At 45.8% G+C, this 25124-nt stretch overlaps 1 protein-coding gene across 4 annotated transcripts in view; it reads left to right on the top strand.

Annotated features, from left to right (window-relative positions):
• The first annotated feature begins 5809 nt into the window (after positions 1-5809).
• Positions 5810-25124, top strand: part of CERS5 (ceramide synthase 5) — a 37448-nt gene continuing 18133 nt past the window's right edge. For all 4 annotated transcript variants that reach the window (XM_054445577.2, XM_054445579.2, XM_054445573.2 and 1 more), the window contains exon 1: positions 5810-6181. In XM_054445577.2, the coding sequence (XP_054301552.1) occupies positions 5985-6181 (197 nt within the window). In that variant the 5' untranslated portion in view covers positions 5810-5984. The remainder of the gene's footprint in view (positions 6182-25124) is intronic.

Genomic DNA, 25124 nt, shown 5'->3' with positions numbered 1-25124 from the left:
CAGAAGAACTCTTTTTGACCGGGTGCGGTGGCTCACACCTGTAATCCCAGCACTTTGGGAGGCTGAGGTAGGTGGATCACAAGCTCAGGAGTTCAAGACCAGCCTGGCCAGCATGGTGAAACCGCATCTCTACTAAAAATACAAAAATTAGCTGGGCATGGTGGTACATGCCTATAGTCCCAGCTACTCAGGAGGCTGAGGCAGGAGAATCACTTGAACCCAGGATGTGGAGGCTGCAGTGAGCCAAGATTGCACCACTGCACTCCAGCCCAGGCAACAGAGTGAGACTCCATCTAAAAAACAAACAAACTCTTTTCTATGCCTTTCAAGGGCTAAGATATAGACATATCATGGGTGCACAGAGTAGGAACAAAGAACAGTTCCAGAGTCAATATAAAGAAAAGATGTCCTAGCCAAAAGAATGACCAGATAACACCGAACATTCTTAGAAAACAAAAGCAGCCAAACAGAAAAAGCATTAATCATTTGTTCTTGTAGCTCTCTAAATGAAGGCTACCTTGTTTGGACCTGGTATATCACTGGTGACTATAGGGTGATGAGAGCTTTTCTGTTGGTAAAGCAGAAAAAAGGGCCAGCTTGGGACTTATGATGGTTAAGGAGGCTCTGCTCATGACTGCTACAAGGCCAGCTTGGTTCCAGTGACTTGCTGGATCACTCTTGGGCAAGGTGAAAGTAAATTTGCTTTGCATTACATATTTCATTAGCAATGTTTCCCAATAGCCAAGAGACTGGGAATTGGTACATGCTCATTTTTCTGGGGATAGAATCATGAAGAGGGGCCAGGCGCAGTAGCTCATGCCTGTAATCCCAGCACTTTGGGAGGCTAAGGTGGGCGGATCACCTGAGGTCAGGAGTTGGAGACCAGCCTGGCCAACATGGCGAAACCCCGTCTCTACTAAAAATACAAAAATTAGCCAGATGTGGTGGCGTGCACCTGTAATCCCAGCTACTTGGGAGGCTGAGGCAGGAGAATTGCTTGAACCTGGGAGGCGGAGGTTGCAGTGAGCTGAGATGGCGCCACTGCACTCCAGCCTGGGCGACAAAGCAAGACTCCATCTCAAAAAAAAAAAAAAACCATCATGAATAGGGTCTCGGACCAAGATCATTGTGTACTGGTGGTTCCTGTAAGCTAAGTTAGTATGTCCTCTGTTCCTTGAGATGCTGATTGAAAATCCCATGGGGTGGGTTTATTACTTCCTTTTAAAATATATCTTTTTTTTTTTTTTTTTTTTTTTTTGAGATGGAGTCTCCATTTGTTGCCCAGGCTGGAGTGCGGTGGCACAATCTTGGGTCACTGCAACCTCCATCTCCCAGGTTCAAACGATTCTCCTGCCTTAGCCTCCCAAGTAGCTGGGACTACAGGCACCTGCCACCATGCCCAGCTAATTTTTGTATTTTTGTACAGGTGGATTTTTGCCATGTTGGCCAGGCTGGTCTTGAACTCCTGACCTCAGGTGATCCGCCTGCCTCAGCCTCCCAAAGTGCTGGGATTACAGGCGTGAGCCACCGTGCCCAGCCCTTTAAAACTGTATCTTAATATAGTGTAGTTACCATGAAGCTATTCCTGGGTTTGGATGGAAGTGGCCTCAGGCAGTGGTTCACAGAACAGCAGCAGTGGCATTGCCTATGAGTTTGTTAGAAATGGGAAATGCAAATTCATAGATCCTACCCCCAAACTCATGAAAGCAGAATCTCTCTGGATGGGGTGCAAGAACTTAAAGAAACTCTCTTTGTGCGAAATGGGACAAGCTGATATCTGAGCTGATGCTAAAGTTTGAGAGGCACTGAACTAAAATGAAGCTAACCAGCTGGGCTCGGAGGCTCACACCTGTAATCCCAGCACTTTGGAAGGCCAAGGCGGACGGATCACCTGAGGTCAGGAGTTTAAGACCAGCCTGGCCAACATGGTGAAACCTCGTCTCATAAAAATACAAAAATTAGGCCGGGCGCAGTGGCTCACGCCTGTAATCCCAGCACTTTGGGAGGCCGAGGTGGGTGGATTACGAGGTCAGGAGATTGAGACCATCCTGGCTAATACAGTGAAACCCCGTCTCTACTAAAAATACAAAAAAATTAGCCGGGTGTGGTGGCGGGCGCCTGTAGTCCCAGCTACTAGGGAGGCTGAGGCGGGAGAATGGCGTGAACCTGGGAGGCGGAGCTTGCAGTGAGCCGAGATCGCGCCACTGCTCTCCAGCCTGGGCGACAGAGCTAGACTCCGTCTCAAAAAAAAAAAAAAAAAAAAAAAAAAAATTCGGCCGGGTGTGGTGGCTCAAGCCTGTAATCCCAGCCATTTGGGAGGCCGAGGCGGGTGGATCACTTGGGTCAGGAGTTCCATGGCCAACATAGCGAAACACTATCTCTACTAAAAATACAAAAATTAGCAGGGCATGGTGGCGCCTGCCTGTAATCCTAGCTACTCGGGAGGCTGCGGGGAGAGAATAGCTTGAACCCAGGAGACGGAGGCTGAAGTGAGCCGAGATCCCGCCAGTGCACTCCAGCCTGGGCTACAGACCGAGACTCCGTTTCAAAAACAAAAAAAAACTTTAGGCTGGGCGGAGTGGCCTCACGCCTGTAGTCCCAGCACTTTGGGAGTGTGAAAAATGGGAAAGTTCTTCAAAGATTATAAAAAGTCACAATTTCTTACTATAAGATTGCTATCCACTATTAGTGTGTGTGTGTGTGTGTGTGTGTGTGTGTGTCTGTGTGTGTGTGTGTGTGTGTGTGTGTGTGTGTGTGTGTGTATTCCAAATCAGCTGTCCTAGCTTGCTCCTGCGTGCCTGGACAGAACTAGACAAGCCCCAGCCCACAGTGCATGCCATTCCTTATTTGGTGATGCTTCCTTAACGATCCCTGGGCAACTTCCTTTTCTTTCTTTGTTTTGTTCCCCTTACCCAATTTAAAAAGTTTTAAACTAATAGCCAATCAGGTAAAGTATACAATGTGAGGTCCTATTCCAGCCAATGGAAAATGGACACAGCAGTAGGGTAGATGCCTCATATTATAAATAACTCTGTCTCCTTTGTTCGGTGTGCTCTCATGGCTAGACAGCTTTTGAGTAGCAGCACCCTTTCTGCAGAAAGTAAAGCTCTCCTTGCTGAGAGATCATTTGTTCCCATTTTTTTTTTTTTTTCAACACCAAAAACTTCATTCCCAACAGGGATACTGAGACAGGCAGATCACTTGAGGTCAGGAGTTCGAGACCAGCCTGGCCAACATGGTGAAACCCCAGGCTCTATCAAAAAATACAAAAATTAGTCGGGTGTGGTGGCACGTGTCTGTAGTCCCAGCTACTCGGGAGGCTGAGAAGAGAGGATCTCTTGAACCCAGAGGTGGAGGTTGCAGTGAGCAAAAATGGCACCACTGTGCTCCAGCCTGGGTGTGAGACTCCTTCTCACAAAAAAAACATGCAAACAAACAAAACAGCCAAATTTAAAGGAGTTTTGTTTGTTTGTTTGTTTTGTTTTTTCTTTCCAAGATGAAGTCTCACTCCCTTGCCCAGGCTAGAGTGCAGTGGTGCTATCTCGGCTCACTGCAACCTCCACCTCCTGGGTTCAAGCGATTCTCTTGCCTCAGCTTCCCAAGTAACTGGGACTACAGACATGCACCACCATGCCCAGCTAATTTTTGTATTTTTAGTAGAGACAGAGTTTCACCATGTTAGCCAGGATGGTCTCGATCTCCTGACCTGTGATCCGCCCGCCTTGGCCTTCCAAAGTGTTAGGATTACAGGCGTGAGCCACCGTGCCCAGCCTAAAGGAGTTTGAGCAATGTATGATTCTCAAATTGGGCAGCCCCTGAATCACAGCAGATTCAGAGAGACCCAGCATATCCACAGAGACCCAGCATATTCACATGGTGGAAGATTTATGGACAGCAAAAGGAAAGTGAGGTACAGAAACAACCAGATTGGTTACAGATCAGCGTTTGTCTCATTTGAACGTGGTTGGAACAGTTGGCTACATTTGATTGGCCAAAAATCAGTGATTGGCACAGGTGTGGTCTACGTTCGATTTACACCTCCACTTGTTACAGTTCACAATGTACATAAAACCTTTAGGCTGAACTTAAATATGTAAGGAGGCAGCTTTAGATTAAACTTGACTTAACACTAGCTACCACTTCTTACCTACATAACTTTGGGCAAGTTGTTTGGCCTCACTGGACCTCAGTTTACTTATCCAGTGGGGATAACAAGATCAACTTTACAGGGTGAAAGAGTGAAATAACCTGCGTAAAATGTTCCATGCAGTGCCTGGCACACAGGAAACCTCATTAAACATTGGCTATTTTTTTTTTTTTGAGACGGAGTCTCACTTTGTCGCCCAGGCTGGAGTGTAGTGGCGCAATCTGGGCTCACTGCAAGCTCCGCCTCCCAGGTTCACGCCATTCTCCTGCCTGAGCCTCCCAAGTAGCTGAGACTACAGGCGCCTGCCACCACGCCTGGCTAATTTTTTGTATTTTAATGGAGACTGGGTTTCACCGTGTTAGCCAGGATGGTCTCGATCTCCTGACCTCGTGATCCGCCCGCTTCGGCCTCCCAAAGTGTTGGGATTACAGGCATGAGCCACCGTGCCCGGCCTTTTTTTGTTTGTTTTTGTTTTGAGACGCTCTGTTGCCTAGGCTGGAGGGCAATGGCGATCTCTGCTCACTGTGATCTCCGCCTCAAGCAATTCTCCTGCCTCAGCCTCCCGAGTAGCTAGGATTACAGGCATGCACCACCACACCCGGCTAATTTTTGTATTTTTAGTAGAGACGGGCGGGGGGGGGGGGTTTCACCATGTTGGCCAGCCTGGTCTCGAACTCCTGACCTCAGGTGATTCTTCTGCCTTGGCCTTCCAAAGTGCTGGGATTACAGGCATGAGCCACCACACCCGGCCTGCCTTTACGTATACTTTTTGAGTGCTTCCCTTTTCACTTTGTTTTTCTTCCATTTCCTTTTCTCCAAGAGAAGAATAAAAGGATTTTTGTAAACTTTTTTTATTTTTATTTTTATTTTGAGACGGAGTCTTTGGTCTGTCTCCCAGGCTAGAGTGCAATGGTGCGATCTCGGCTCACTGAAACCTCCGCCTCCCAGGTTCAAGCGATTCTCCTGTCTCAGCTTTCCGAGTAGCTGGGATTACAGGCACAGCGCCACCAGGCCCAGCTAATTTTTGTATTTTTAGTAGAGACGGGGTTTTGCCATGTTGGCCAGGCTGGTCTCGAACTCCTGACCTCAGGTGATCCGCCCGCCTCGGCCTCTGAAAGTGCTGGGATTACAGGCGTAAGCCACCGCGCCCGGCCTTTTGTAAACTGTTAAGTCCATTTTTTCCGAGGAAAAGTGACTAATTTTTAAGGGATAAAGCAGTGAAAGTAGGCTGAGGTCACGGGGCACGAAGGGAAGAAAAGGTTGGGAGCGAAAAGAACTCTAGTGGCGGACAGTAGTGGGCAGGACCAGCTGACATCCAAGAGAAGCCCTGACCTGAGAGATCGATCTGGCCTCTGGGAGTGGAGACAGAGGTACCGCCTGGGTGGGAGCCGGAACGGATTCGATTCCAACAGGCTGAGAAAGGAGAATGTCCCCGTAAAGGAGCTAGGCCTGAAATAAGGGGTGTGGCCGTGGCTGGATGGAAGAGTGAGGGAGGAGTAGAAGCGTGGCCGAGACCAGCAGCAAAAAAGGGCGGGCCCAGGGCCACCCGGGGCGTGGCCCCAGGGCCGGGCTGGGCGAGTCAGAGGCTCGGGAAGGGGCGTGGTTCCCCGGAGGCGGTCCCCGGGTTGCAGTGAGGGAAGTGGGCCGGGAGGAGAGATGGGCGGTGAAGAGGCCCGGCCCTGCGAGGGAGGCGGGCGGATCCGTGGCAGTGACCAGAAGGGGCCGGAAGGGGGTGGCCGCCGGCCGGGCCCCGCCCTGGGGCCGCCTCCCCGCGGGTTCCGTTGGCTGTGGCGGCAGCTGACGCTGGTGGCGGCGGTGGCTTCGGGGTGGGCGTAAGATGGCGACAGCAGCGCAGGGACCCCTAAGCTTGCTGTGGGGCTGGCTGTGGAGCGAGCGCTTCTGGCTACCCGAGAACGTGAGCTGGGCTGATCTGGAGGGGCCGGCCGACGGCTACGGTTACCCCCACGGCCGGCACATCCTCTCGGTGTTCCCGCTGGCGGCGGGCATCTTCTTCGTGAGGCTGCTCTTCGAGCGGTGAGAGCCCGGGAGCGAGCTGCTCGGGGGGCCGGGCGCGGGCCGGGGGCGCCCCGCTGTGGGAAGGGCCGAGGGCCGGAAGCAGAACTGCAAGGAAAGCCCGGAAGCAGGGGCTGGGGGAGCTTGGGCCGCGGCGGGTGATGCTAGGCGCGTGGGCCAGGTGGTAGCCTAGATGGAGAAGGAGTTTGGGGCGTGGGCAAGAGAAAGAGTGAGGGTCTAGGGGAATGCTGGGCCCCTTCAATGTTAGATCCGAAGTTGGCTTGGGGGGGTTCATATAGGCCTCCTCCCAACCTCCAAGGGTCCTACAGATGAGGAAACAGGTTCAGTGTGAGCTCTGGCAGAGGCCCCGAAGAGGGATAGGAAGGGGCCAGGAGAACCAGAGCTAGTTGTGACCATGGAAGCCGAGGGGTCAACGCAAGGGCCAGACGTTCCAAGGGAAAGGAATGGATTCATCAGACTCTTTAAGATTTGTTAGGACGCTTGAGTTTCCGAGAATTGGGGGGAACAGGATTAGTTTGGCCCTAAGAGTTGGTTTGGTATGTCAACTCATGCACGTTTGTTGGTAGGAGGGTAGAAATCTGGTTGGGATAGGGTGTGGTGGAGCCCGAGGCTTCCAAAGTAATGGAAAGATGTCAGATTAGTTGCAGAACAGGCCTTGGGGCCTGAAATGGAAGGAGGAGTGTTCGAAGGGATGGAGGAGAGCCATAGGGCTTTATCAGAGGACAGCTATATTGAGCCAGATTCTTTTCTTTTTTTTTTTTTTTGAGACAGAGTTTCGCTCTTGTTGCCCAGGCTGGCGTGCAATGGCACTATCTCGGCTCACCGCGACCTCTGCCTCCCCTGTTGAAGCGATTCTCCTGCCTCAGCCTCCCAAGTAGCTGGGATTACAGGCAAGCGCCACCACGCCAGGCTACTTTTTGTATTTTTAGTAGAGACGGGGTTTCGCCATGTTGGCCAGGCTGGTCTGTAACTCCTGACCTCAAGTGATCCGCCCTCCTCTGCCTCCCAAAGTGCTGGGATTACAGGCGTGAGCCACCGCACCCGGCCTTGAGCCAGCTTCTAAATGAGTTTAGCAGAATTGCAATATACTTTGTTCAACCACATGATTTCACCTTTAAGTGAATGGATCATATGTTTGTCCAAGATAAAGATATTCACTGAGGCTTTGGTGTGTGATATTATAATGTGAATTTATACCTGTGGGTGATTTTGATCAAGTCTACTCAGACTCCAAGAAAGGAGACATGTTTCTGCCATAGGCCTCAGGTAATGAGGGTGGTTCTTGGACATCTGTTTGTTTTGCCTTTATCCAAGCATAAATGATTGTAATGCAGGAATGCCCTTTCTAGGATGGGAATATGTTGCAGGTGAGATAATCTGTTAATTTCTGAAAGATAGCATCTGTTTGGGATTGCTTCTTTGATTTGCCTGCTGTTTTTGACTCAAATCTTTCAAAATATTGTGTTCTATTTAGCTAGTCACTCATCCATTTATTCGTAGTATTTGTGTATCATCATCAAAATGCTCTGCCAGACGTTCAAGTGCAAAAATAAAGATGCTTAAGTGAAGCAAATGAAACCCAAAGATCTAAATGGCTTTCCTTGGCCCTCAGGAACTTGGTGTAGCAAGGTTTTTTTTCCTTTTTTTTCTTTTTTTGAGACGGAGTCTCGCTCTGTCGCCCAGGCTGGAGTGCAGTGGCGCCATCTCAGCTCACTGCAAGCTCCGCCTCCCGGGTTCACGCCATTCTCCTGCCTCAGCCTCCCAAGTAGCTGAAACTACAGGCGCCCGCCACCATGTCCGGCTAATTTTTTGTATTTTTAGTAGAGACGGGGATTCACCGTGTTAGCCAGGATGGTGGTCTCGATCTCCTGACCTCGTAATACGCCCGCCTCAGCCTCCCAAAGTGCTCGGATTACAAGTGTGAACCGCCGCGCCCGGCCTTGTTTTGTCTTTTTATGTGTAATCATTGTATTTAGTCATCCTGGAGTGGAGGCACAAACTGCTTGTCTGTCTTTGGAATAAACTAGATCCAGGTACTCTCTTCCGTAGTCTCTGTATATGGGGGCCAAAAAAAAGGAGGAAGGCAATGTAATGACTACAAAGGAAAATACACAAGTCAGGACAAATTTTTTTTAAAAAGGTGATTTTCATAGAAAAACATCTGCTTTTCATATAAATATGTGCCAATATGGAAATGTCCCCCTGTTAGTGGTAAGAGGAAATAGTTTGTTGCTTATAAACACCCATTTTATATAAACTTACGTATCTCTTCAGATTCCAAAGTGTTCCCTCAGATGGCTGAAGACATATATCCCCTGGCAGAGCTGCTGAAAGGGATCCTTTACCTGTGGGGATTCTACCTGAGTGTTTCTATGGTGCTCCAGTGTCAGGGGAGTACAGGTGGATGGGAATACTGAGCTGAAAGCATTCTAGTATGATAATTCTTGGCTAGTAATGACAGGCACCTTGTTTGTCTCATGTTTGCTCTTAGCAAAGTTTAACCCTAGAAGCACTCTTGCTATTTTGTTTCTTTTAAGACGCATTACCTCGGTAATATAATTCACTGCTGAATTGCCAATTCCTCTTTTACCGTTCTGGTCTTCCATAAAGAAAATAGACCACTCCACTCTTGTTGTTTTTGAGACAGGGTCTCAGTCTCACCCAGGCTGGACTGCAGTGGCACGAAGCTCACTCCAGCTTTGACCTCTTTGGCTCAAGCAATCCTCGCACCTCAGCCTCCCAAGTAGCCGGGACCATAGGTGCGCACCACTATGCCCAGCTAATTAAAAAAAAAAAAAAATTGGGGGGAGCGGGGCATGGTGGCTCACACCTGTAATCCCAGCACTTTGGGAGGCCGAGGCAGGGAGATCACTTGAGGCCACGAGTTTGAGACCAGCCTGGCCAACATGGTGAAACCCCATCTCTACTAAAAATACAAAAATTAGCTGGGCATAGTGGTACATGCCTGTAATCCCAGCTACTCAGGAGGCTGAGGCATGAGAATTGCTTGAGTTGGAGAGGCAGAGGTTGCAGTGAGCCAAGATCACACTGTTGCACTCCAGCCTGGGCAACAGAGGAAAACTCTGTCTCAAAAAAAAAAAAATTGTAGAGGCTGGGCATGGTGGCTCATGCCTGTAATCCCAGCACTTTGGGAGGCCGAGGAGGGCAGATCAGTTGAGCCTAGGAGTTTGAGACCAGCCTTGGCAACATGGTGAAACCTTGTCTCTACAAAAAAATTTAAAAATTAGCTGGGTGTGATGGTGCATGCCTATAGTCTCTAGTCTCAGCTACTTGGGAGGCTGAGGCAGGAGGATTGCTTGAGCCCAGGAGGTTGAGACTGCAGTGAGCCGTGATCAAACCACGGTACTTCAGCCTGGGCGACAGAGTGAGACCTTGTCTCAAAAAAATAAATAAAATAAATTTTTGTAGAGGCCTGAGCTCCTGGCCTCAAGCGATCCTCCTGCCTCAGCTTCCCAAAGTTTTGGGATTACTGGCATGAGCCACTGCCCCTGGCCTAGAGCCACTTGTAGAATACAATAGAAGGCATATCAAAAATATCGGGGCATGGCCTTGCATGATGGCTCACACCTGTAATCCCAGCACTTTGGGAGGCCGAGGCAGGCAGATCACTTGAGGTCAGGAATTTGAGGCCAGCCTGGCCAACAACATGAAATCTCATCTCTACTAAAAATACAAAAATAGCCCCGCGCAGTGGCGGGCGCCTGTAATCCCAGCTACTTGGGAGGCTAAGGCAGGAGAATGGCTCGAACCTGGAAGGTGGAGGTTGCAGTGAGCTGAGATCGTGCCACTGGACTTCCAGCCTGGGCAACAGAGCGACACTCCGTCTCAAAAATAAATAAATATTGGGGCCTGGCATGGTGGCTCACACCTGTAATCCCGACACTTTGGAGGCCAAGGTGAGAGAATTGCTTGAGACCAGGAGTTTGAGATCAGCCTGGGCAACATAGCGAGACCCTGATTCTACAAAAAATAAAAATGTTAGCCAGATGTGGTGGCATGCATCTGTAGTCCCAGCTACTCAGGAGGCTGATGCAGGAAGATGGCTTGAGCCCAGGAGTTCAAAGCTGCAATGAGCTATGATAGCGCCAGTGCACTCCAGCCTGGGCAAAGGAGTGAGACCCTGTCTCTTAAAGAAAGAGAGGCCGGGTGCAGTGGCTCATGCCTGTAATCCCAGCACTTTGGGAGGCTGAGACGGGCGGATCACCTGAGGTCAGGAGTTCGAGACCAACTTGGCTAACATGGTGAAACCCCGTCTCTACTAAAAATACAAAAATTAGCTGGGCGTGATGGCATGTGCCTATAATCCCAGCTACTTGGGAGGCTGAGGCAGGAGAATCTCTTGAACCCGGGAGGTGGAGGTTGCAGTGAGCGGAGATCACGCCACTGCACTCCATCTTAGGCAATAGAGCGAGACTCTATCACAAAAAAAAAAAAAGAGAGAGAGAAATAAAGAGGTATATTGGGACAATTAGTCATCTTTCCTAAATTTTCTCTTTTTTTTCGGAGCCCAGAATCCTTGCATACCTTTTCTCATTCTAAAATCCTACCTATTTAGTTTGTAGAAATGATTTATGTAGTAATCATAGACTGTTAAAAGCTAGAACTCCGACCTCCTTTTACAGACAGTTACTAAGGCTTAGAAACATCCTTCAGCTTTTCAGAGGTTGCAACATACAACTGGTCTTTTTCCCCAGCCCAGTGCTCTTTCACTGTTTGATAGGGCCATTCATCTTTTCCTATTCCTTAAACCCCCTTTCCAGTGTTAAGATTTAACCTCTTGTTCTAGTATTCTAGTATTTGAAGAACAAATTTATTTCCTGTTACATACTTCATATACATTTAAAAAAAAAGAACAAATCAGCCAGGCATGGTGGCTCACGCCTGTAATCCCAGCACTTTGGGAGGCCAAGGCAGGTGGATTAACTGAGGTCAGGAGTTCGAGACCGGCCTGGCCAACATGGTGAAACCCTGTCTTTACTAAAAATACAAGAAATTAGCTGGGTGTGGTGGCATGCGCCTGAAGTCCCAGCTACTCGGGAGGCTGAGGCAGGAGAATCGCTTGAACCTAGGAGGCAGAGGTTGCGGTGAGCTGAGATCATGCCACTGCACTCCAGCTTGGGCAACAGAGTGAGACTCTGTCTCAAAAAAAAAAAAAAAAAAAAGAAGAACAAATCTGTACTCATCCTGTTCTTAGTTATTTAACATTATCCTTTTTACTTGAACTTTGCGTTTTTTTCTTTTTTTGAGACGGAGTCTCACTCTATCACCCAGGCTGGAATGCAGTGGCTTGATCTCAGCTCACTGCAGCCTCTGCTTCCCAGGTTCAAGCAGTTCTCATGCCTCAGCCTCTCGAGTAGCTGGGAGTACAGGCACACACTACCACACCCAGCTAATTTTCATATTTTTAGTAGAGACAGGGTTGTGCCATGTTGACCAGGCTGGTCTTGAACTCCTGGCCTCAAGTGATCCACCTGCCTCAGCCTCCCAAAGTGCTAGGATTACAGGCGTGAGCCACCGCATCTGGCCAACTTTGCTTTTTTGTTTGTTTGTTTCATATCATTACTGCATATTTAAATGAGTCTTACACTATGTGCCTAGATAAATAGTCTCTATTTGTGTTTCGGGAATCTCCCAAAGAATAAATACAGAGGGTACAATTTGGTCTTACTTTCTTTTCCTTCTCATCAACCACACTGAGCATTTATTAAATATTTTTTAAGTTTCCATATTCCCTATAGAAAACTGTAGCCTCACCTGATAGGGATGACTTGGAAAGCCATCTGACCATAAGTTAAGCATATTTAGCTATTTTGTTAAAGAACTGCAGAAAGGTGATTATTACCCACCAAAGCACAGAGGCTTGCCTTTGTGGGCCTCTGTTGACTGGTTCATCGCAGTGGACTGTACTCTTGCACAGTGCCTCAGTGTAGCATATGAGTATTTATAGAATGATTGAGAAGGGTCTATTCTTGTCCACTCAGATGCCCTGAGGAGTAACCCAGAATCTAGTTCTTCAGTCTGAAATAGATATTTGGCTTAAGAGAGGCGAAATTATAATTTCTTTGTTTCTGTTGTTAAATTTCACCACACTGTGTTTGCATGTTGTACACTTTTCTACAGCTTCTCTTTCTCCCCTCTCCTCTTATACACACTCAGCCTACCCACTGCTACCTATCAAAAGAGAGATAAGAAAGTCTTCCACTTGTTGCTTCTTTGAATATTGTGTGCTGATTAGGGAAAGAATAGTCCAAGGTGTGGTCCAAGTCCAAGTAGGCCTCTTGGATCTGACTTAAACTGAATCTTAAAGATAAAATTGTTTGAAACTTAGTATTTAGTCCCTTGAGCATATTTTCCCTGGGATCAAGTAGGAGTTTGAGACAATATTGATACCATCAGATCTATATAGGTTCATTTATTTTAAATACGGTATTATAATAGGAGCTTTATGTTGCCAGAAGAAAGTAATTTTGTGAATTATACAGGAGATAGCTGAGAGCTTTCACCACTGCTTATTCATTATTCCAAGCCCCTCTTCTCTCTTATTACGTCAAGGCAACCTCACTGGGGTGTGTAAAGAGCCTTCTCAATGCCGTTCTCTCAGTGGGGATTGAACAGACTCATTCGCTGGCCTGTCATGTAACTGACAACAAGAGTAGTGATTCATTTTCTTGAGCATGTTTCCATTTATTTCCTTTTTTCTTTTCTTTTTTCTTTTTTTTTTTTTTTTGAGACAGAGTCTCGCTCTGTCACCCAGGCTGGAGTGCAGTGGCGCAATCTCAGCTCACTGCAACCTCTGCCTCCTGGGTTCAAGCGATTCTCCTGTCTCAGCCTCCTGAGTAGCTGGGACTACAGGTGTGTACCACCACGCCCGGCTAATTTTTGTATTTTTAGTAGAGATGGGGTTTTGCCACGTTGGCCAGACTGGTCTCGAACTCCTGACCTCAGGTGATCTCCCTGCCTCGGCCTCCCAAAGTGCTGGGATTACAGGTGTGAGCCACCACACCCGGTCTCAATTTTTAATTGATTACATATTGACAGTACTTTTGACATATCAAGTTAAACAAAATACATTATCAGCATTAATTTCACTTGTTTCTTTTTCACTTTTTAAAATGTGGATATTAAAAAATTTTAAATTACAGGCTGGGCACGGTGGCTAATGCCTGTAATCCCAGCACTTTGGGAGGCTGAGGTGGGCAGATGACCTGAGGTCAGGAGTTCGAGACCAGCCTGACCAACATGGTGAAACCCCATCACTAAAAATACAAAAATTAGCTGGGTGTGGTGGTAGGCGCCTGTAATCCCAGCTACTCGGGAGGCTGAGGCAGGAGAATCGCTTGAATCTGTGAGGTGGAGGTTGCAGCGAGCCAAGATCGCACCATTGCACTCCAGCCTGGGCAACAGAGTGAGACCCTGTCTCAAAAAAGAAAAGAAAATTTTAAATTACATATGTGACTCACATTATATTTCTGTTGGATGGTGATGATAGTAATTCAGACAGTATTAATAATAATTGAGAAAATAATTTTAATGTAAATTCACACTTGATATATTTTTTAGTATCAAAAGATGATGCAAAGGTATTAGATGTTCCTTCAAACAATGAATCTAAGACATTTTAGTAAAAATAAGATTTTTAAATGTAAATTATTTCCTGAAATATTCAAATGACTGGTCATATTCTATTTTGAGTAATTTTTTTTTTTTTTTTGAGACAGAGTCTCGCCGTGTGTCACCCAGGCTGGAGTGCAGTGGCGCAATCTCGGCTCACTGCAAGCTCCGCCTCCCGGGTTCACACCGTTCTCCTGCCTCAGCCTCCCGAGTAGCTGGGACTACAGGCACCTGCCACCACACGTGGCTAATTTTTTGTATTTTTAGTAGAGACGGGGTTTCACCGTGTTAGCCAGGATGGTCTCAATCTCCTGACCTCATGATCCGCCCGCCTCGGCCTCTCAAAGTGCTGGGATTACAGGTGTGAGCCACCGCGCCCGGCCGCTTGAGTAATCTTTGACTGACAGTTGCTTCTAGCCAAGCATTGCTCTATAATTTTGCCTTTTTACATATATCTTCTCGGTGTTAATGATCTGTAAGAAAGTTTGTCAAGTAGGTAAATGTCCATGCAGAACTGCATAGCTCTGATAAGGCATTGAGAGAAATCACACTCTTACTATATCTATTCTGTAAAATACAAGATTTCTTGTAAGGATATTCCTTGTAGTTTTTAGTTTTTGGGTATTGTCAGCATTAGTAAGCAGTCTCAATTACAGGCATAAAGTGTCTCAAACTAAATCAGATTGTTGTGTTTAGGGCAATCTCCAGTTATAGACTGAAATCGGTTAGCTTGAATATGTACTGATTCCCCAGAAATCAGTGATCTCCTACACTTGATAAACACCGAGCTGGTAGGTTATCTGATGACCCAGGAGGATAAGGCTGAGTTTTAATTTCATCCTTACAAGTGGCACACGTCCATGAAACACTTTGCCTCTTAGTTGAGAATTAAGTTTTCACCCATTTGTTCATCTGTTCATTCTTCAACATCTATTTATTGAAAGCTTAGGATATGTCATATCAAACTATATGTGATGGGTTTTAGAAGTTGGACAAGATAAATGTAAAAATAAATAAATAAAAAGGTATCAAACTATGTGCCAAGGATTAAAAGGTGAATAAACCATGATTTCTACCCTGGAGAGAGGAACAAAATCAGTGGTTATCCCTTATGTGTTTTTGTGTTTCTACTTTAAGCAAATGCATTAAGTTGTATAATTATCCATTGAAAAAAGCTAAATATGTTTAATGAAAGGAACAAGTGGGTTTATCCTACCACTTTGGCCTGAATTCACTTTAGTGTCCTCTCAGTAGAATTCTTCTAGTACATTAGAATGATTGGATTTACAAAAAAGATGCAATCTACATGCATTCCTTGAGAAAAACATCTATTACAGAATTTTTTTTTTTTTTTTTTTGGTCATGGTCTCGCTCTGTCACCTAGGCTGGAGTGCAGTGACACAATCTGGTATCACTGCAACCTCCACCTCCCTGGCTCAAGCCATCTTGCCACCTCAGCCTCCCAAGAAGCTGGGACTACAGGCATGTGCCACTGTGCCCGGCTAATTTTTGTATTTTTTGTAGGGATGAGGTTTTGCCATGTTTCCCTGGCTGGTCTTGAACTCCTGAGCTCAAGTGATGCTTCCACCTCGGCCTTCCAAAGTGCTGGGATTACTGGCATGAATCACCATGCCTGGCCTACAGTAGATTCTTTTGCTTCTGTCTAGATAGTGTCAATTATTGTTTCAGGTTTGATCTTTTTTTTTTGGACAATTTCTTTTTTCCTCATCTAATATTCTCCGTAGTATGCCTTTAATGAAGTCAAGGATCTAGGTAAAGTGAATAATGTCAGAAACGTTTGTCAGGTCACAGCTGGAATTTGAAGAGAACCATTTCAGAGATCTTGAATGAACTGCCCTATTTTTGGGGAATGACCTTCAGATTGGGCTCTATTTATGGGCTTGTCTCCCCCATGAAACTGTAGGTATCTAATGCAGTGCTTTGTACATTCATATTAGCTATTCAGTGTTTATTGAATGAATCACTCTGAAACCTACTTCTGCTTGAGATGTTGCAACTCTAGTACAGTAATTCCTTTTTTTTTTTAATTTTCCTTCCTAAGAGACGGAATCTTGCTATATTACTGTATCAGTCAGGGTTCTCTAGAGGGACAGAATAGGATGGATATATATATGAAGGGGAGTTTATTAAGTTTCAACTCACACTATCACAAGGTCCCACAATAGGCCGTCTGCACGCTGAGGAGCAAGGAAAGCCAGTCCAAGTCCCAAAACTGAAGAGCTTGGAGTCCGATGTTTGAGGGGAGGAAGGGTCCAGCACGAGAGAAAGATGTAGGCTGGGAGGCTAGGCCAGTCTAGTCTTTTCACATTTTTCTGCCTGCTTGCCATGCTGGCAGCTGATTAGATGGTGCCCACCCAGATTAAGGGTGGCTCTGCCTTTCCCACCCCACTGACTCAAATGTTAATCTCCTTTGGCAACAGCCTCACAGACATGTGCAGGATGAGTGTTTTGCATTCTTCAATCCAAGTTGATACTCAGTATTAACCGTCACAATTACCCAGGCTGGAATTCAGTGGCCATTCACAGGCCTGACGTCACTATAGCCTTGACCTCCTGGCCTCAATCAGTCCACCTGCCTCAGCCTCCATGGTAGCTGGAACTACAGGCCGAGCTACATAATTTCCTTCTTGACTCCTGAGATGCCTATGCTGTACAGCAGTGGGTTCTCAAATCTTTTGCTCTCAGGACTCCTTTATATTTTAAAAAATTATTGAAGACCCCAAATAGCTTTTGTTTATATGAGTTATATCTATCAATATTTTGTCTATTAAAAACTAATACTGATAAATTTTTTATGTATGTATTAAGCCTCACTCTGTCAGCCAGGCTGGAATGCAATGGCATGATCATGACTAACTACAGCCTCCACCTCCTGGCTCAAACAATCCTCCCACCTCAGCCTCCCCAGTAGCTGGGACCAGAGGTGCATGCCACCACACCTGGCTACTAATTGTTTTATATATATATATATATATATATATATATATATATATAGTTTTTTTGTTTGTTTGTTTTGAGACAGAGTCTTGCTCTGTCACCCAGGCTGGAGTGCAGTGGCATGATGTTGGCTCACTGCAAGCTCTGCCTCCCAGGTTCACACCATTCTCCTGCCTCAGCCTCCCCAGCAGCTGGGACTACAGGCGCACGCCGCCACACCCGGCTAATTTTTTTTTGTATTTTTAGTAGAGACGGGGTTTTACCGTGTTAGTCAGGATGGTCTCGATCTCCTGACCTTGTGATCCACCCGCCTCAGCCTCCCAAAGTGCTGGGATTATAGGCGTGAGCCACCACGCCGGCCTTTTTTTTTTTTGAGACAGAGTGTCGCTCTGTCGCCCAGGCTGGAGTGCAGTGGCGTGATCTCAGCTCACTGCAACCTCTGCCTCCTAGGTTTAAGCAGTTCTCCTGCCTCAGCCTCCCGAGTAGCTGGGACTGCAGGCGTGCCACCACACCCAGCTAATTTTTGTACTTTTAGTAGAGACGGGGTTTCACTATATTGGTCAGGCTGGCCTCAAACTCCTGACCACAGGCGATCCACCCGCCTTGGCCTCCCAAAGTGCTGGGGATTACAGGGTGAGCCACCACGCCCGGCCACTAATTGTTATGTTTTTTGTAGAGACAAGATTTCACCATGTTGCCCAGGCTGGGCCAATTTTTTTTTTTTTTTTTTTTTTGAGATGGAGTCTCGCTCTGTCGCCCGGGCTGGACTACAGTGGCGCAATCTTGGCTCACTGTAAGCGCTGCCTCTGGGGTTCACGCCATTCTCCTGCCTCAGCCTCCCGAGTAGCTGTGACTCTGTGACTACAGGCGCCCGCCACCACGCCCGGCTAATTTTTTTGTATTTTTAGTAGAAACGGGGTTTCACTGTGTTAGCCAGGATGGTCTCCATCTCCTGACTTTGTGATCCGCCTGCCTCGGCCCCACAAAGTGCTGGGATTACAGGCCTGAGTCACCGCGCCTGGCAATTTTTTTTTTTTTAATGGCCCTCAAAGGAAACTGCAAAGATCACTTGAGCACAGACCATGCAAGAAATGTTGGGTTTGGTGATACAGGTATCTTGAAAAGTGCAATACCTTGTATACAGGGAATCCTCTTCTTTTAAGAATTTACTCGGAAGAATACATTGTAACTTTTTGTTCTCAGGGATTGTTTTTCACTTTTAAAAATTACTGAGGACTCCAAGGAGCTTTTGTTTATGTGGGTTACATATACCCTCAACTTTGCCATATTTTAAATTAAAATTGAGAAATTTAAGAAATGCTGACCGGGCACGATGGCTCACCCCTATAATCCCAGCACTTTGGGAGGCCTAGCTGGGTGGATCACCTGAGGTCAGGAGTTCAAGACCAGCCTGGCCAACACGGTGAAACCCCGTCTCTACTAAAAATGCAAGAATTAGCCAGGCATGGTGGTGCACGCCTATAGTCCCAGCTACTTGGGCAGCTGAGGCAGGAGAATCACTTGAACCTGAGAGCAGAGGTTGCAGTAAGCCAAGATAGCGCCACTGCCCTCCAGCCTGGGTGACAGAGCGAAACTCTGTCTCAAAAAGAAATTTAAGAAATGCTTATTAATTCATTAAAAATAACAACAGGCCGGGTGCGGGGATTCACACTTGTAATCCCAGCACTTAGGGAGGTAGAGACAGGAGGATAGCTTGAGCTCAGGAGCTCAAGACCTGTGTGGGTAACATAGCAAGACCTCATTCTCCATAAAAAGGGAGAAAATAGACCAAAAAATAATAACAAATTGATTTACATGTTAACATAAATAAGCTTTTTGAAAAATATTATTTTCCAAAAGAAAAATAGAAGAACAGCGTTGATTTTACATTTTTGCAAATCTCTTTAATATTTGGCTTAATAGAAGACAGCTGGATTATCCTAGCAGCTTCTGCATTCAATCTCTTGTGATACATTGTTTTGATTGAAGTATATGAAGAAAAGATGGCCTCACACAGCTTTGTCATTGAAAAGCAGGAAGTATTTTAATAGCCCTTTCAAATAATTTGATATTTATCTTTGATACTACACGAAAACACAAGTAGCAGTTTTTTGTTTTGTTTTGTTTTGTTTTGAGACGGAGTCTTGCTCTGTTGCCATGCTGGAGTGTAGTGGCGCGATCTCACTGCAACCTTCAACTCCCTGATTCAAGCGATTCTCCTGCCTCAGCCTCCCAAGTAGCTAGGATTACAGGCATGTGCCACCGCACCCAGCTAATTTTTGCATTTTTAGTAGAGATGGGGTTTTACCATGTTGGCCGGGATGGTCTAGATCTCTTGACCTCGTGATCCGCCTGCCTTGGCCTCCCAAAGTGCTGGGATTACAGGCGTGCCACGCCCAGCCACAAGTAGCAGTTTCTTAAACGTTGATTGCTAGGTAGAATCTGAAGCCATATTAATGAACTTTTCATTTTATTATATTAGAATCCATTGTTCTATGTTAATTGTGTTTTGTTGTTGTTGTTTTGAGGTGGTGTTTCGCTCTTGTCGCCCAGGCTGGAATCCAATGGTGCAGTCACAGCTCACTGCAACCTCTGCCTCCCAGGTTCAAATGATTCTCCTGCCTCAGCCTCTCAAGTAGCTGGGATTACGGGTACGCACCATCACGCCCAGTTAATTTTGTATTTTTAGTGGAGATGGGATTTCACCATATTGGCCAGGCTGGTCTCAAACTCCTGACCTCAAGTGATCCGCCCGCCTCAGCCTCCCAAAGTGCTGGTATTATAGGCGTGAGCCACCATGCCTGGCCTATATTACAGTTTGAATGGACATCATGTATCCATCATTTGGAAAATACTGGTTCATTCAGTTATACAAATGTCCCACATGTCAATATGTGACATTATACAATATTTAAAAATCTTGCCTGTAATCCCAGCACTTTGGGAGGCCGAGGTAGGCACATCACGAGGTCAAGAGATCGAGACCATCCCGGCCAACATGGTGAAATCCCATCTCTACTAAAAATACAAAAATTAGCTGGACACGGTGGTGCATGCCTCTAGTCCCAGCTACTCGGGAGGCTGAGGCAGGAGAATCGCTTGAACCCAGGAGGCAGAGGTTGCAGTGAGCCAAGATCATGCCACGGCACTCCAGCCTGGCAACAGAGTGAGACTCCATCTCAGAAAAAAAAAAAAAAAAAAAAAAAAAAATCATATTAGTTTATCTCATTATAACCAATCTCACCAGAAAAGTCTTAAGTATTGAGAAGTTGTCAGGCTGAAAGGCAGGTAAAAGTTTTCTAAACATTCTAAGTTTCACTTGAAAGCTTGAATTTTATCATTGGCAACAATGCTTTTCTTGAAATGACAGGCTCCTTTATTATAATTATTACTATTATTATTATTATTTTGAGACAAAGTCTTGCTCTGTCGCCCAGGCTGGAGTGCAATGGCAGGATCTCAGCTCACTACAACCTCCACCTTCTGGGTTCAAGCAGTTCTCCTGCCTCAGCCTCCCGAGTAGCTGGGATTACAGGCGACCACCACCACGCCTGGCTAATATTTATATTTTTAGTAGAGATAGGGTTTTACTGTGTTGGCCAGGCTAGTCTCAAACTCCTGACCTCAGGTGATCCGACCGCCTCCGCCTCCCAAAGTGCTGGGATTACAGGCGTGAGCCACTGCATCCGGCCTCATTTATTTTTGAGAAAGTGTTTGCTAAATACTCAGAGCTGAATAACATTAGTTTGTCAGTCCTTTCAGGTAAAAATGGTATTCTATGGAAAAAGCGACTTAGTTTATTCAGCTCGCAATAGTCATACAAATGGTTTTCCTTGAGAGCCATATACTTTGGTATGCATCAGAAGTGCTTTTTGGGTACATCCATTTTATCACAGAATAAGTGGAGACTGGGTTTCACCATGTTGGCCGGGGTGGTCTCGAACTCCTGACCTCAAGTGATCCGCTTGCCTCAGCCTCCTAAAGTGCTGGGATTACAGGCATAAGCCACCGTGCCCAATCACAGAATACTTTTAAAAAATATATTCAAGGGTCAAGATTTAATAAAAGTAATAATTTGTAGTGCTTCATCAAGGACATTCTTAAGTAAAACTGGCATGTTTTAAAAATTGAGAAGACATAGCTCTGCCAGTATAGTAACTACTAGTATGGTTTGGTGTCACTACCTTGATTTGGTCTAAAGTACCATAATGTTTTACCTACCATTGATTTGCACAATCACTGCAAATGTCAACACAGTGAAAAAGGCAAATAATAATATTGTTATGAAAATAGTTTAGTTTGTAGAGCCCCTGAGAGTGCCTCAGGAACCCTCAGGGGTCTGCAGTCCATACTTTGAGACCCTCTACCGTAACTGAATGAGGTTACTGAGGGTGAGCGTGTAGAGTATGAAAAGAACCTCTAAGTGAACCCTGAGGAAACACCATGTTGTAGGAAAAGGCGGAGGAAAAATAAACCGCAAAGGAGATAGAGGAATGACAGCCATACGTTATTTGATAATATTAATAGTTGGTATAGGCCGCACACGGCGACTCACGCCTGTAATCCCAACTCTTTGGGAGGCCGAGGCAGGTGAATCCACTTGAGGCCAGGAGTTCGGGACCAGGCTGGCCAGCATGGTGAAACCCGTCTCTACTAAAAATACAAAAGTTAGCCGGGTGTGGTGGCGGGCACTTGTAATCCCAGCTACTCGGGAGGCTGAGGCAGAATCGAACCTGGGAGGTGGAGGTTGCAGTGAGCCAAGCTTGTGCCATTGCACTCCAGCCCGGGTGACAGAGGGAGACTCCATCTCAAAGTGGGTGTTTAATAAGTGTTTACTTTGTCCTAGGTATTGTTCTAAGTGCTAAGCTTGAATCCTCTTTAGTAAGTTTATGAGGTAGGTAGGCACTACTGTTATCCTCATTTTACAGATGAGAGAATTGAAGCACAGAGGAACTTGTTCAAGGTGACTCAACTAGCAGTGCTTACCAGGCAGTCTAGTTCCACTATCAAAGAGGTAGAGGGAGAAGACTAGGAAGAGTGGCAGTAAGGAAGAGAAAAGGGCATTTCAAGAAGGAAGTTAGTCATTAATGTATTTGGTTGGTGCAAAAGTAATTGTGGTTTTTGCCATTAAAAGTAATGGCAATTACTTTTGCACCAACCTAATAAAATGCTGCTGAAAGGTCAAGTAAGATAAAGGACTGAAAAGCATCCATTTGTTTTCACAGTAAGGAGATCATTGACATCTTTGGCAAGAACAGCTTCAGTGGAGTGTAGGGACAGAAGCCAGAGGGGAGAGAAAGGAGAGTTGAGGAATGAGTGGGAGTTTAGTTTTGAGGTCGTGGAAGGCCAGAGGGTGCTAGGGACCGGGAGGGCTGTTTTTAAGATGTAAAAAACTTGAGCATGTTTAAGATCTGATGAGAAGAAAAAAGTTGAGAGTGAGGCTGAAGACAATAGAAAAAAGGAGGGATAAGTAGAATGAAATTTCTGATCAGTAAAGAGTGGGTCTAAAGCACAGGGAGATTGGTTTTAGATGTGATTAGTTTAGATTGAGTGATTCTGATGCCAAAGTTGAGGACATTCCATTTTCTTCTTAGCCTAAATGCTTGAGGGTTTGGCTATTTCTACTTCTTTCCTCCTATATCTTTAACTGCTTTAACTCACTGCTGTGTTTTAGAGTCTTTATTTTACTGGAATTTCTTTGGTGAAGGTTACTACAGATCTCCAAAAATTGCCAAATCTAGTAGATACTGAAGTCCTTGTCTTGGTCTTTCCCTTATTTGATACAGCTCCACCTCTGACCTTCCTGTCCCCTAAATTCACCTTTTATGCTGATGTTGTCCAGGGTTCTGACCTCAGTTCTCTTTTAAGTTTATATTCCTTTCATATGTAATCACAGCCACCCCCACAAATTTAGCTACCACTTATATTCTCATTCATTTGTATTCATATATTCTGTTCTTTCTCTCTCTATATATATCATACCCAAGCCCCTTTTCCAAGTGTATTTGCATCCTAGACAGTTCCATTTCAGTGTCCCATGGGTACTTCAGATTCAGCATACACAAACCCAACTCATCTTTCACTCCCAAACTTTTTTTAATTTCATTATTTTATGTTTTGGAGAGGCGTCTCACTCTGTCGCCCAGGCTGGAGTGTAGTGGCACAATCAGGGCTCACTGCAGCCTCCACCTCCTGGGCTCAAGCAGTCCTCCTGCCTCAGCCTCCCCAGTAGCTGGGACCATGGGCACATGCCACCACACCCAGCTAATTTTTAAAATTTTTTGTAGAGACGGGGTCTCACCATGTTGGCCAGACTGGTCTTAAACTCCTATTCTTTTTATATGTCTACTTTGGCACTTTATATTTTTCCAGAAATTGATCTAAGCTGGTACTTCTCAATCTGGTCATATTGCTGCACACATAAAAAATAACATTTGTGGCTGAGTGTGCTGGCTCACGCCTGTAATCCCAGCACTTTGGGAGGCGAGGCAGGCAGATCACTTGAGGTCAGGAGTTCAAGACCAGCCTGGCCAATGTGGTGAAACCCCATCTCTACTAAAAATACAAAAATTAGCCGGGCATGGTGGTGCACGCCTGTAGTCCCAGCTACTACTTGGGAGGCTGAGGCACAAGAATCACTTGAACCCGGGAGGCGGAGGTTGCAGTGAGCCCGGATCATGCCACCGCACTTCACTTCAGCCTAGGCATCAGAGCGAGACTCTGTCTCTAAATAAATACATAAATAACATTTGCATTATACAGTAAGGTATATGAGGCCAGAGACTACAGACTAAAGGTTTCTGGCTACCCGAAGGCCCCATGGATCACCCTGAGAGCTAAGATCAATATCTCAGCATACGTATAGCCCATTTGTGTTACTTGCCATAATAGTTGAGAAGCTTAATCTAGGCTTTGGTTTTATTTGTGTATAATTCATATTCATCAGTGGTGTAATGAATCACAAAAGTAGCATTGTTAGTATAGATCCTGTCTTTGATAGGAAAAAGCAAAAGCAGTAGGTAATTTCATCCTAATTAACCCAGGCTTAGGTCAACTGCTGCCATGTATCTGGAGAGCAGGAAAAGGGCAGAGTGAAATGATCTCTACAAAGTAGGACAAATCTAATACTGTCAGGATGGGTCACTAGACTCGTGTTCCTGGAGTTACAGGTGGAAAGTAGTAGCTTCTTTTTATAGACCACTAAATGCCTACTTACTAAAATCTGTCAGGAAAGGAAAAATCTTGTCTGACAAATTATTTTAAAATGTGGATTGATCCTGGAGAAGACAGAAAGCCACACTAAAAGTATAATTTCTCAGTATCATCTAGCACAGCAGTTTTCAAACTATGATCTCAGGACTCCTTTACAATCTTAAAAAATTTTCAAGGATCCCAAAGAGTTTTTGTTTATGTGGATAGTACCTGTCAATGTCTACTGTTTTAGAAAAAAAAGGGGAAAATGTACATGTTTTCTACATGTATTTATACATGTATAAAATGTCTACACACACACACACACATATATATATATATATATTTTTTTTTTTTTTAAGATGGAGTCTCACTCCGTCACCCCAACTGGAGTGCAGTAGCGCAATCTCGGCTCACTGCAACCTTCGCTTCCCGGGTTCAAGCAATTTTCCTGCCTTAGCCACCCGAGTAATTGGGAATACAGGTGTGCATGACCATGCCCGGCTAATTTTTTGTTGTTGTATTTTTAGTAGAAGATGGCATTTCGCCATGTTGGCCAGGCTGGTTTCAAACTCCTGACCTCAAGTGATCAGCCTGCCTCAGCCTCCCAAAGTGCCAGTATTACAAGTCTGAGTCACCACTCCCGGCCTATTTATTTATTTATTATTGAGACAGAGTCTGCTTTGTCGCCCAGACTGGAGTGCAGTGGCGAGATCTCAGCTCACTGCAATCTCTGCCTCCTGAGTTCAAGAGATCCTCTCACCTCAGCCTCCTGAGTAGCTGGGACCACAGGTATGTGCCGCCATGCCTGGCTAATTTTTGTATTTTTTGGTAGAGATGGGGTTTCACCATGTTGGCCAGCCTGGTCTTGAACTCCTGAGCTCTAGCAGTCTGCCCACCTCAGACTCCCAAAGTGCTGGGATTGCAGGCATGAGCCACGGCGTACAGCCTATTTATTTTTGAGACAGGATCTGGCTCTGTCACACAGGCTGAAGTGCAGTGGCGCAATCACAGCCCACTGCAGCCTCGTCTTCCCAGGTTCAAGTGATCCTCCCACCTCAACCTCCCAAGTTGCTGGGACCACAGGCATGAGCTACCACACCTGTCTAACTTTTGTGTTTTGGGGAGAGACAGGGTTTCACCATGTTTCCCAGGCTGGTCT

This window comes from Pongo pygmaeus, chromosome 10 (assembly GCF_028885625.2).
Source record: "Pongo pygmaeus isolate AG05252 chromosome 10, NHGRI_mPonPyg2-v2.0_pri, whole genome shotgun sequence".
Classification (NCBI taxonomy): Eukaryota; Metazoa; Chordata; class Mammalia; order Primates; family Hominidae; genus Pongo; species Pongo pygmaeus.
Note: the sequence above shows the minus strand (reverse complement) of the source record. Positions and strands in the feature narration are given on the sequence as shown.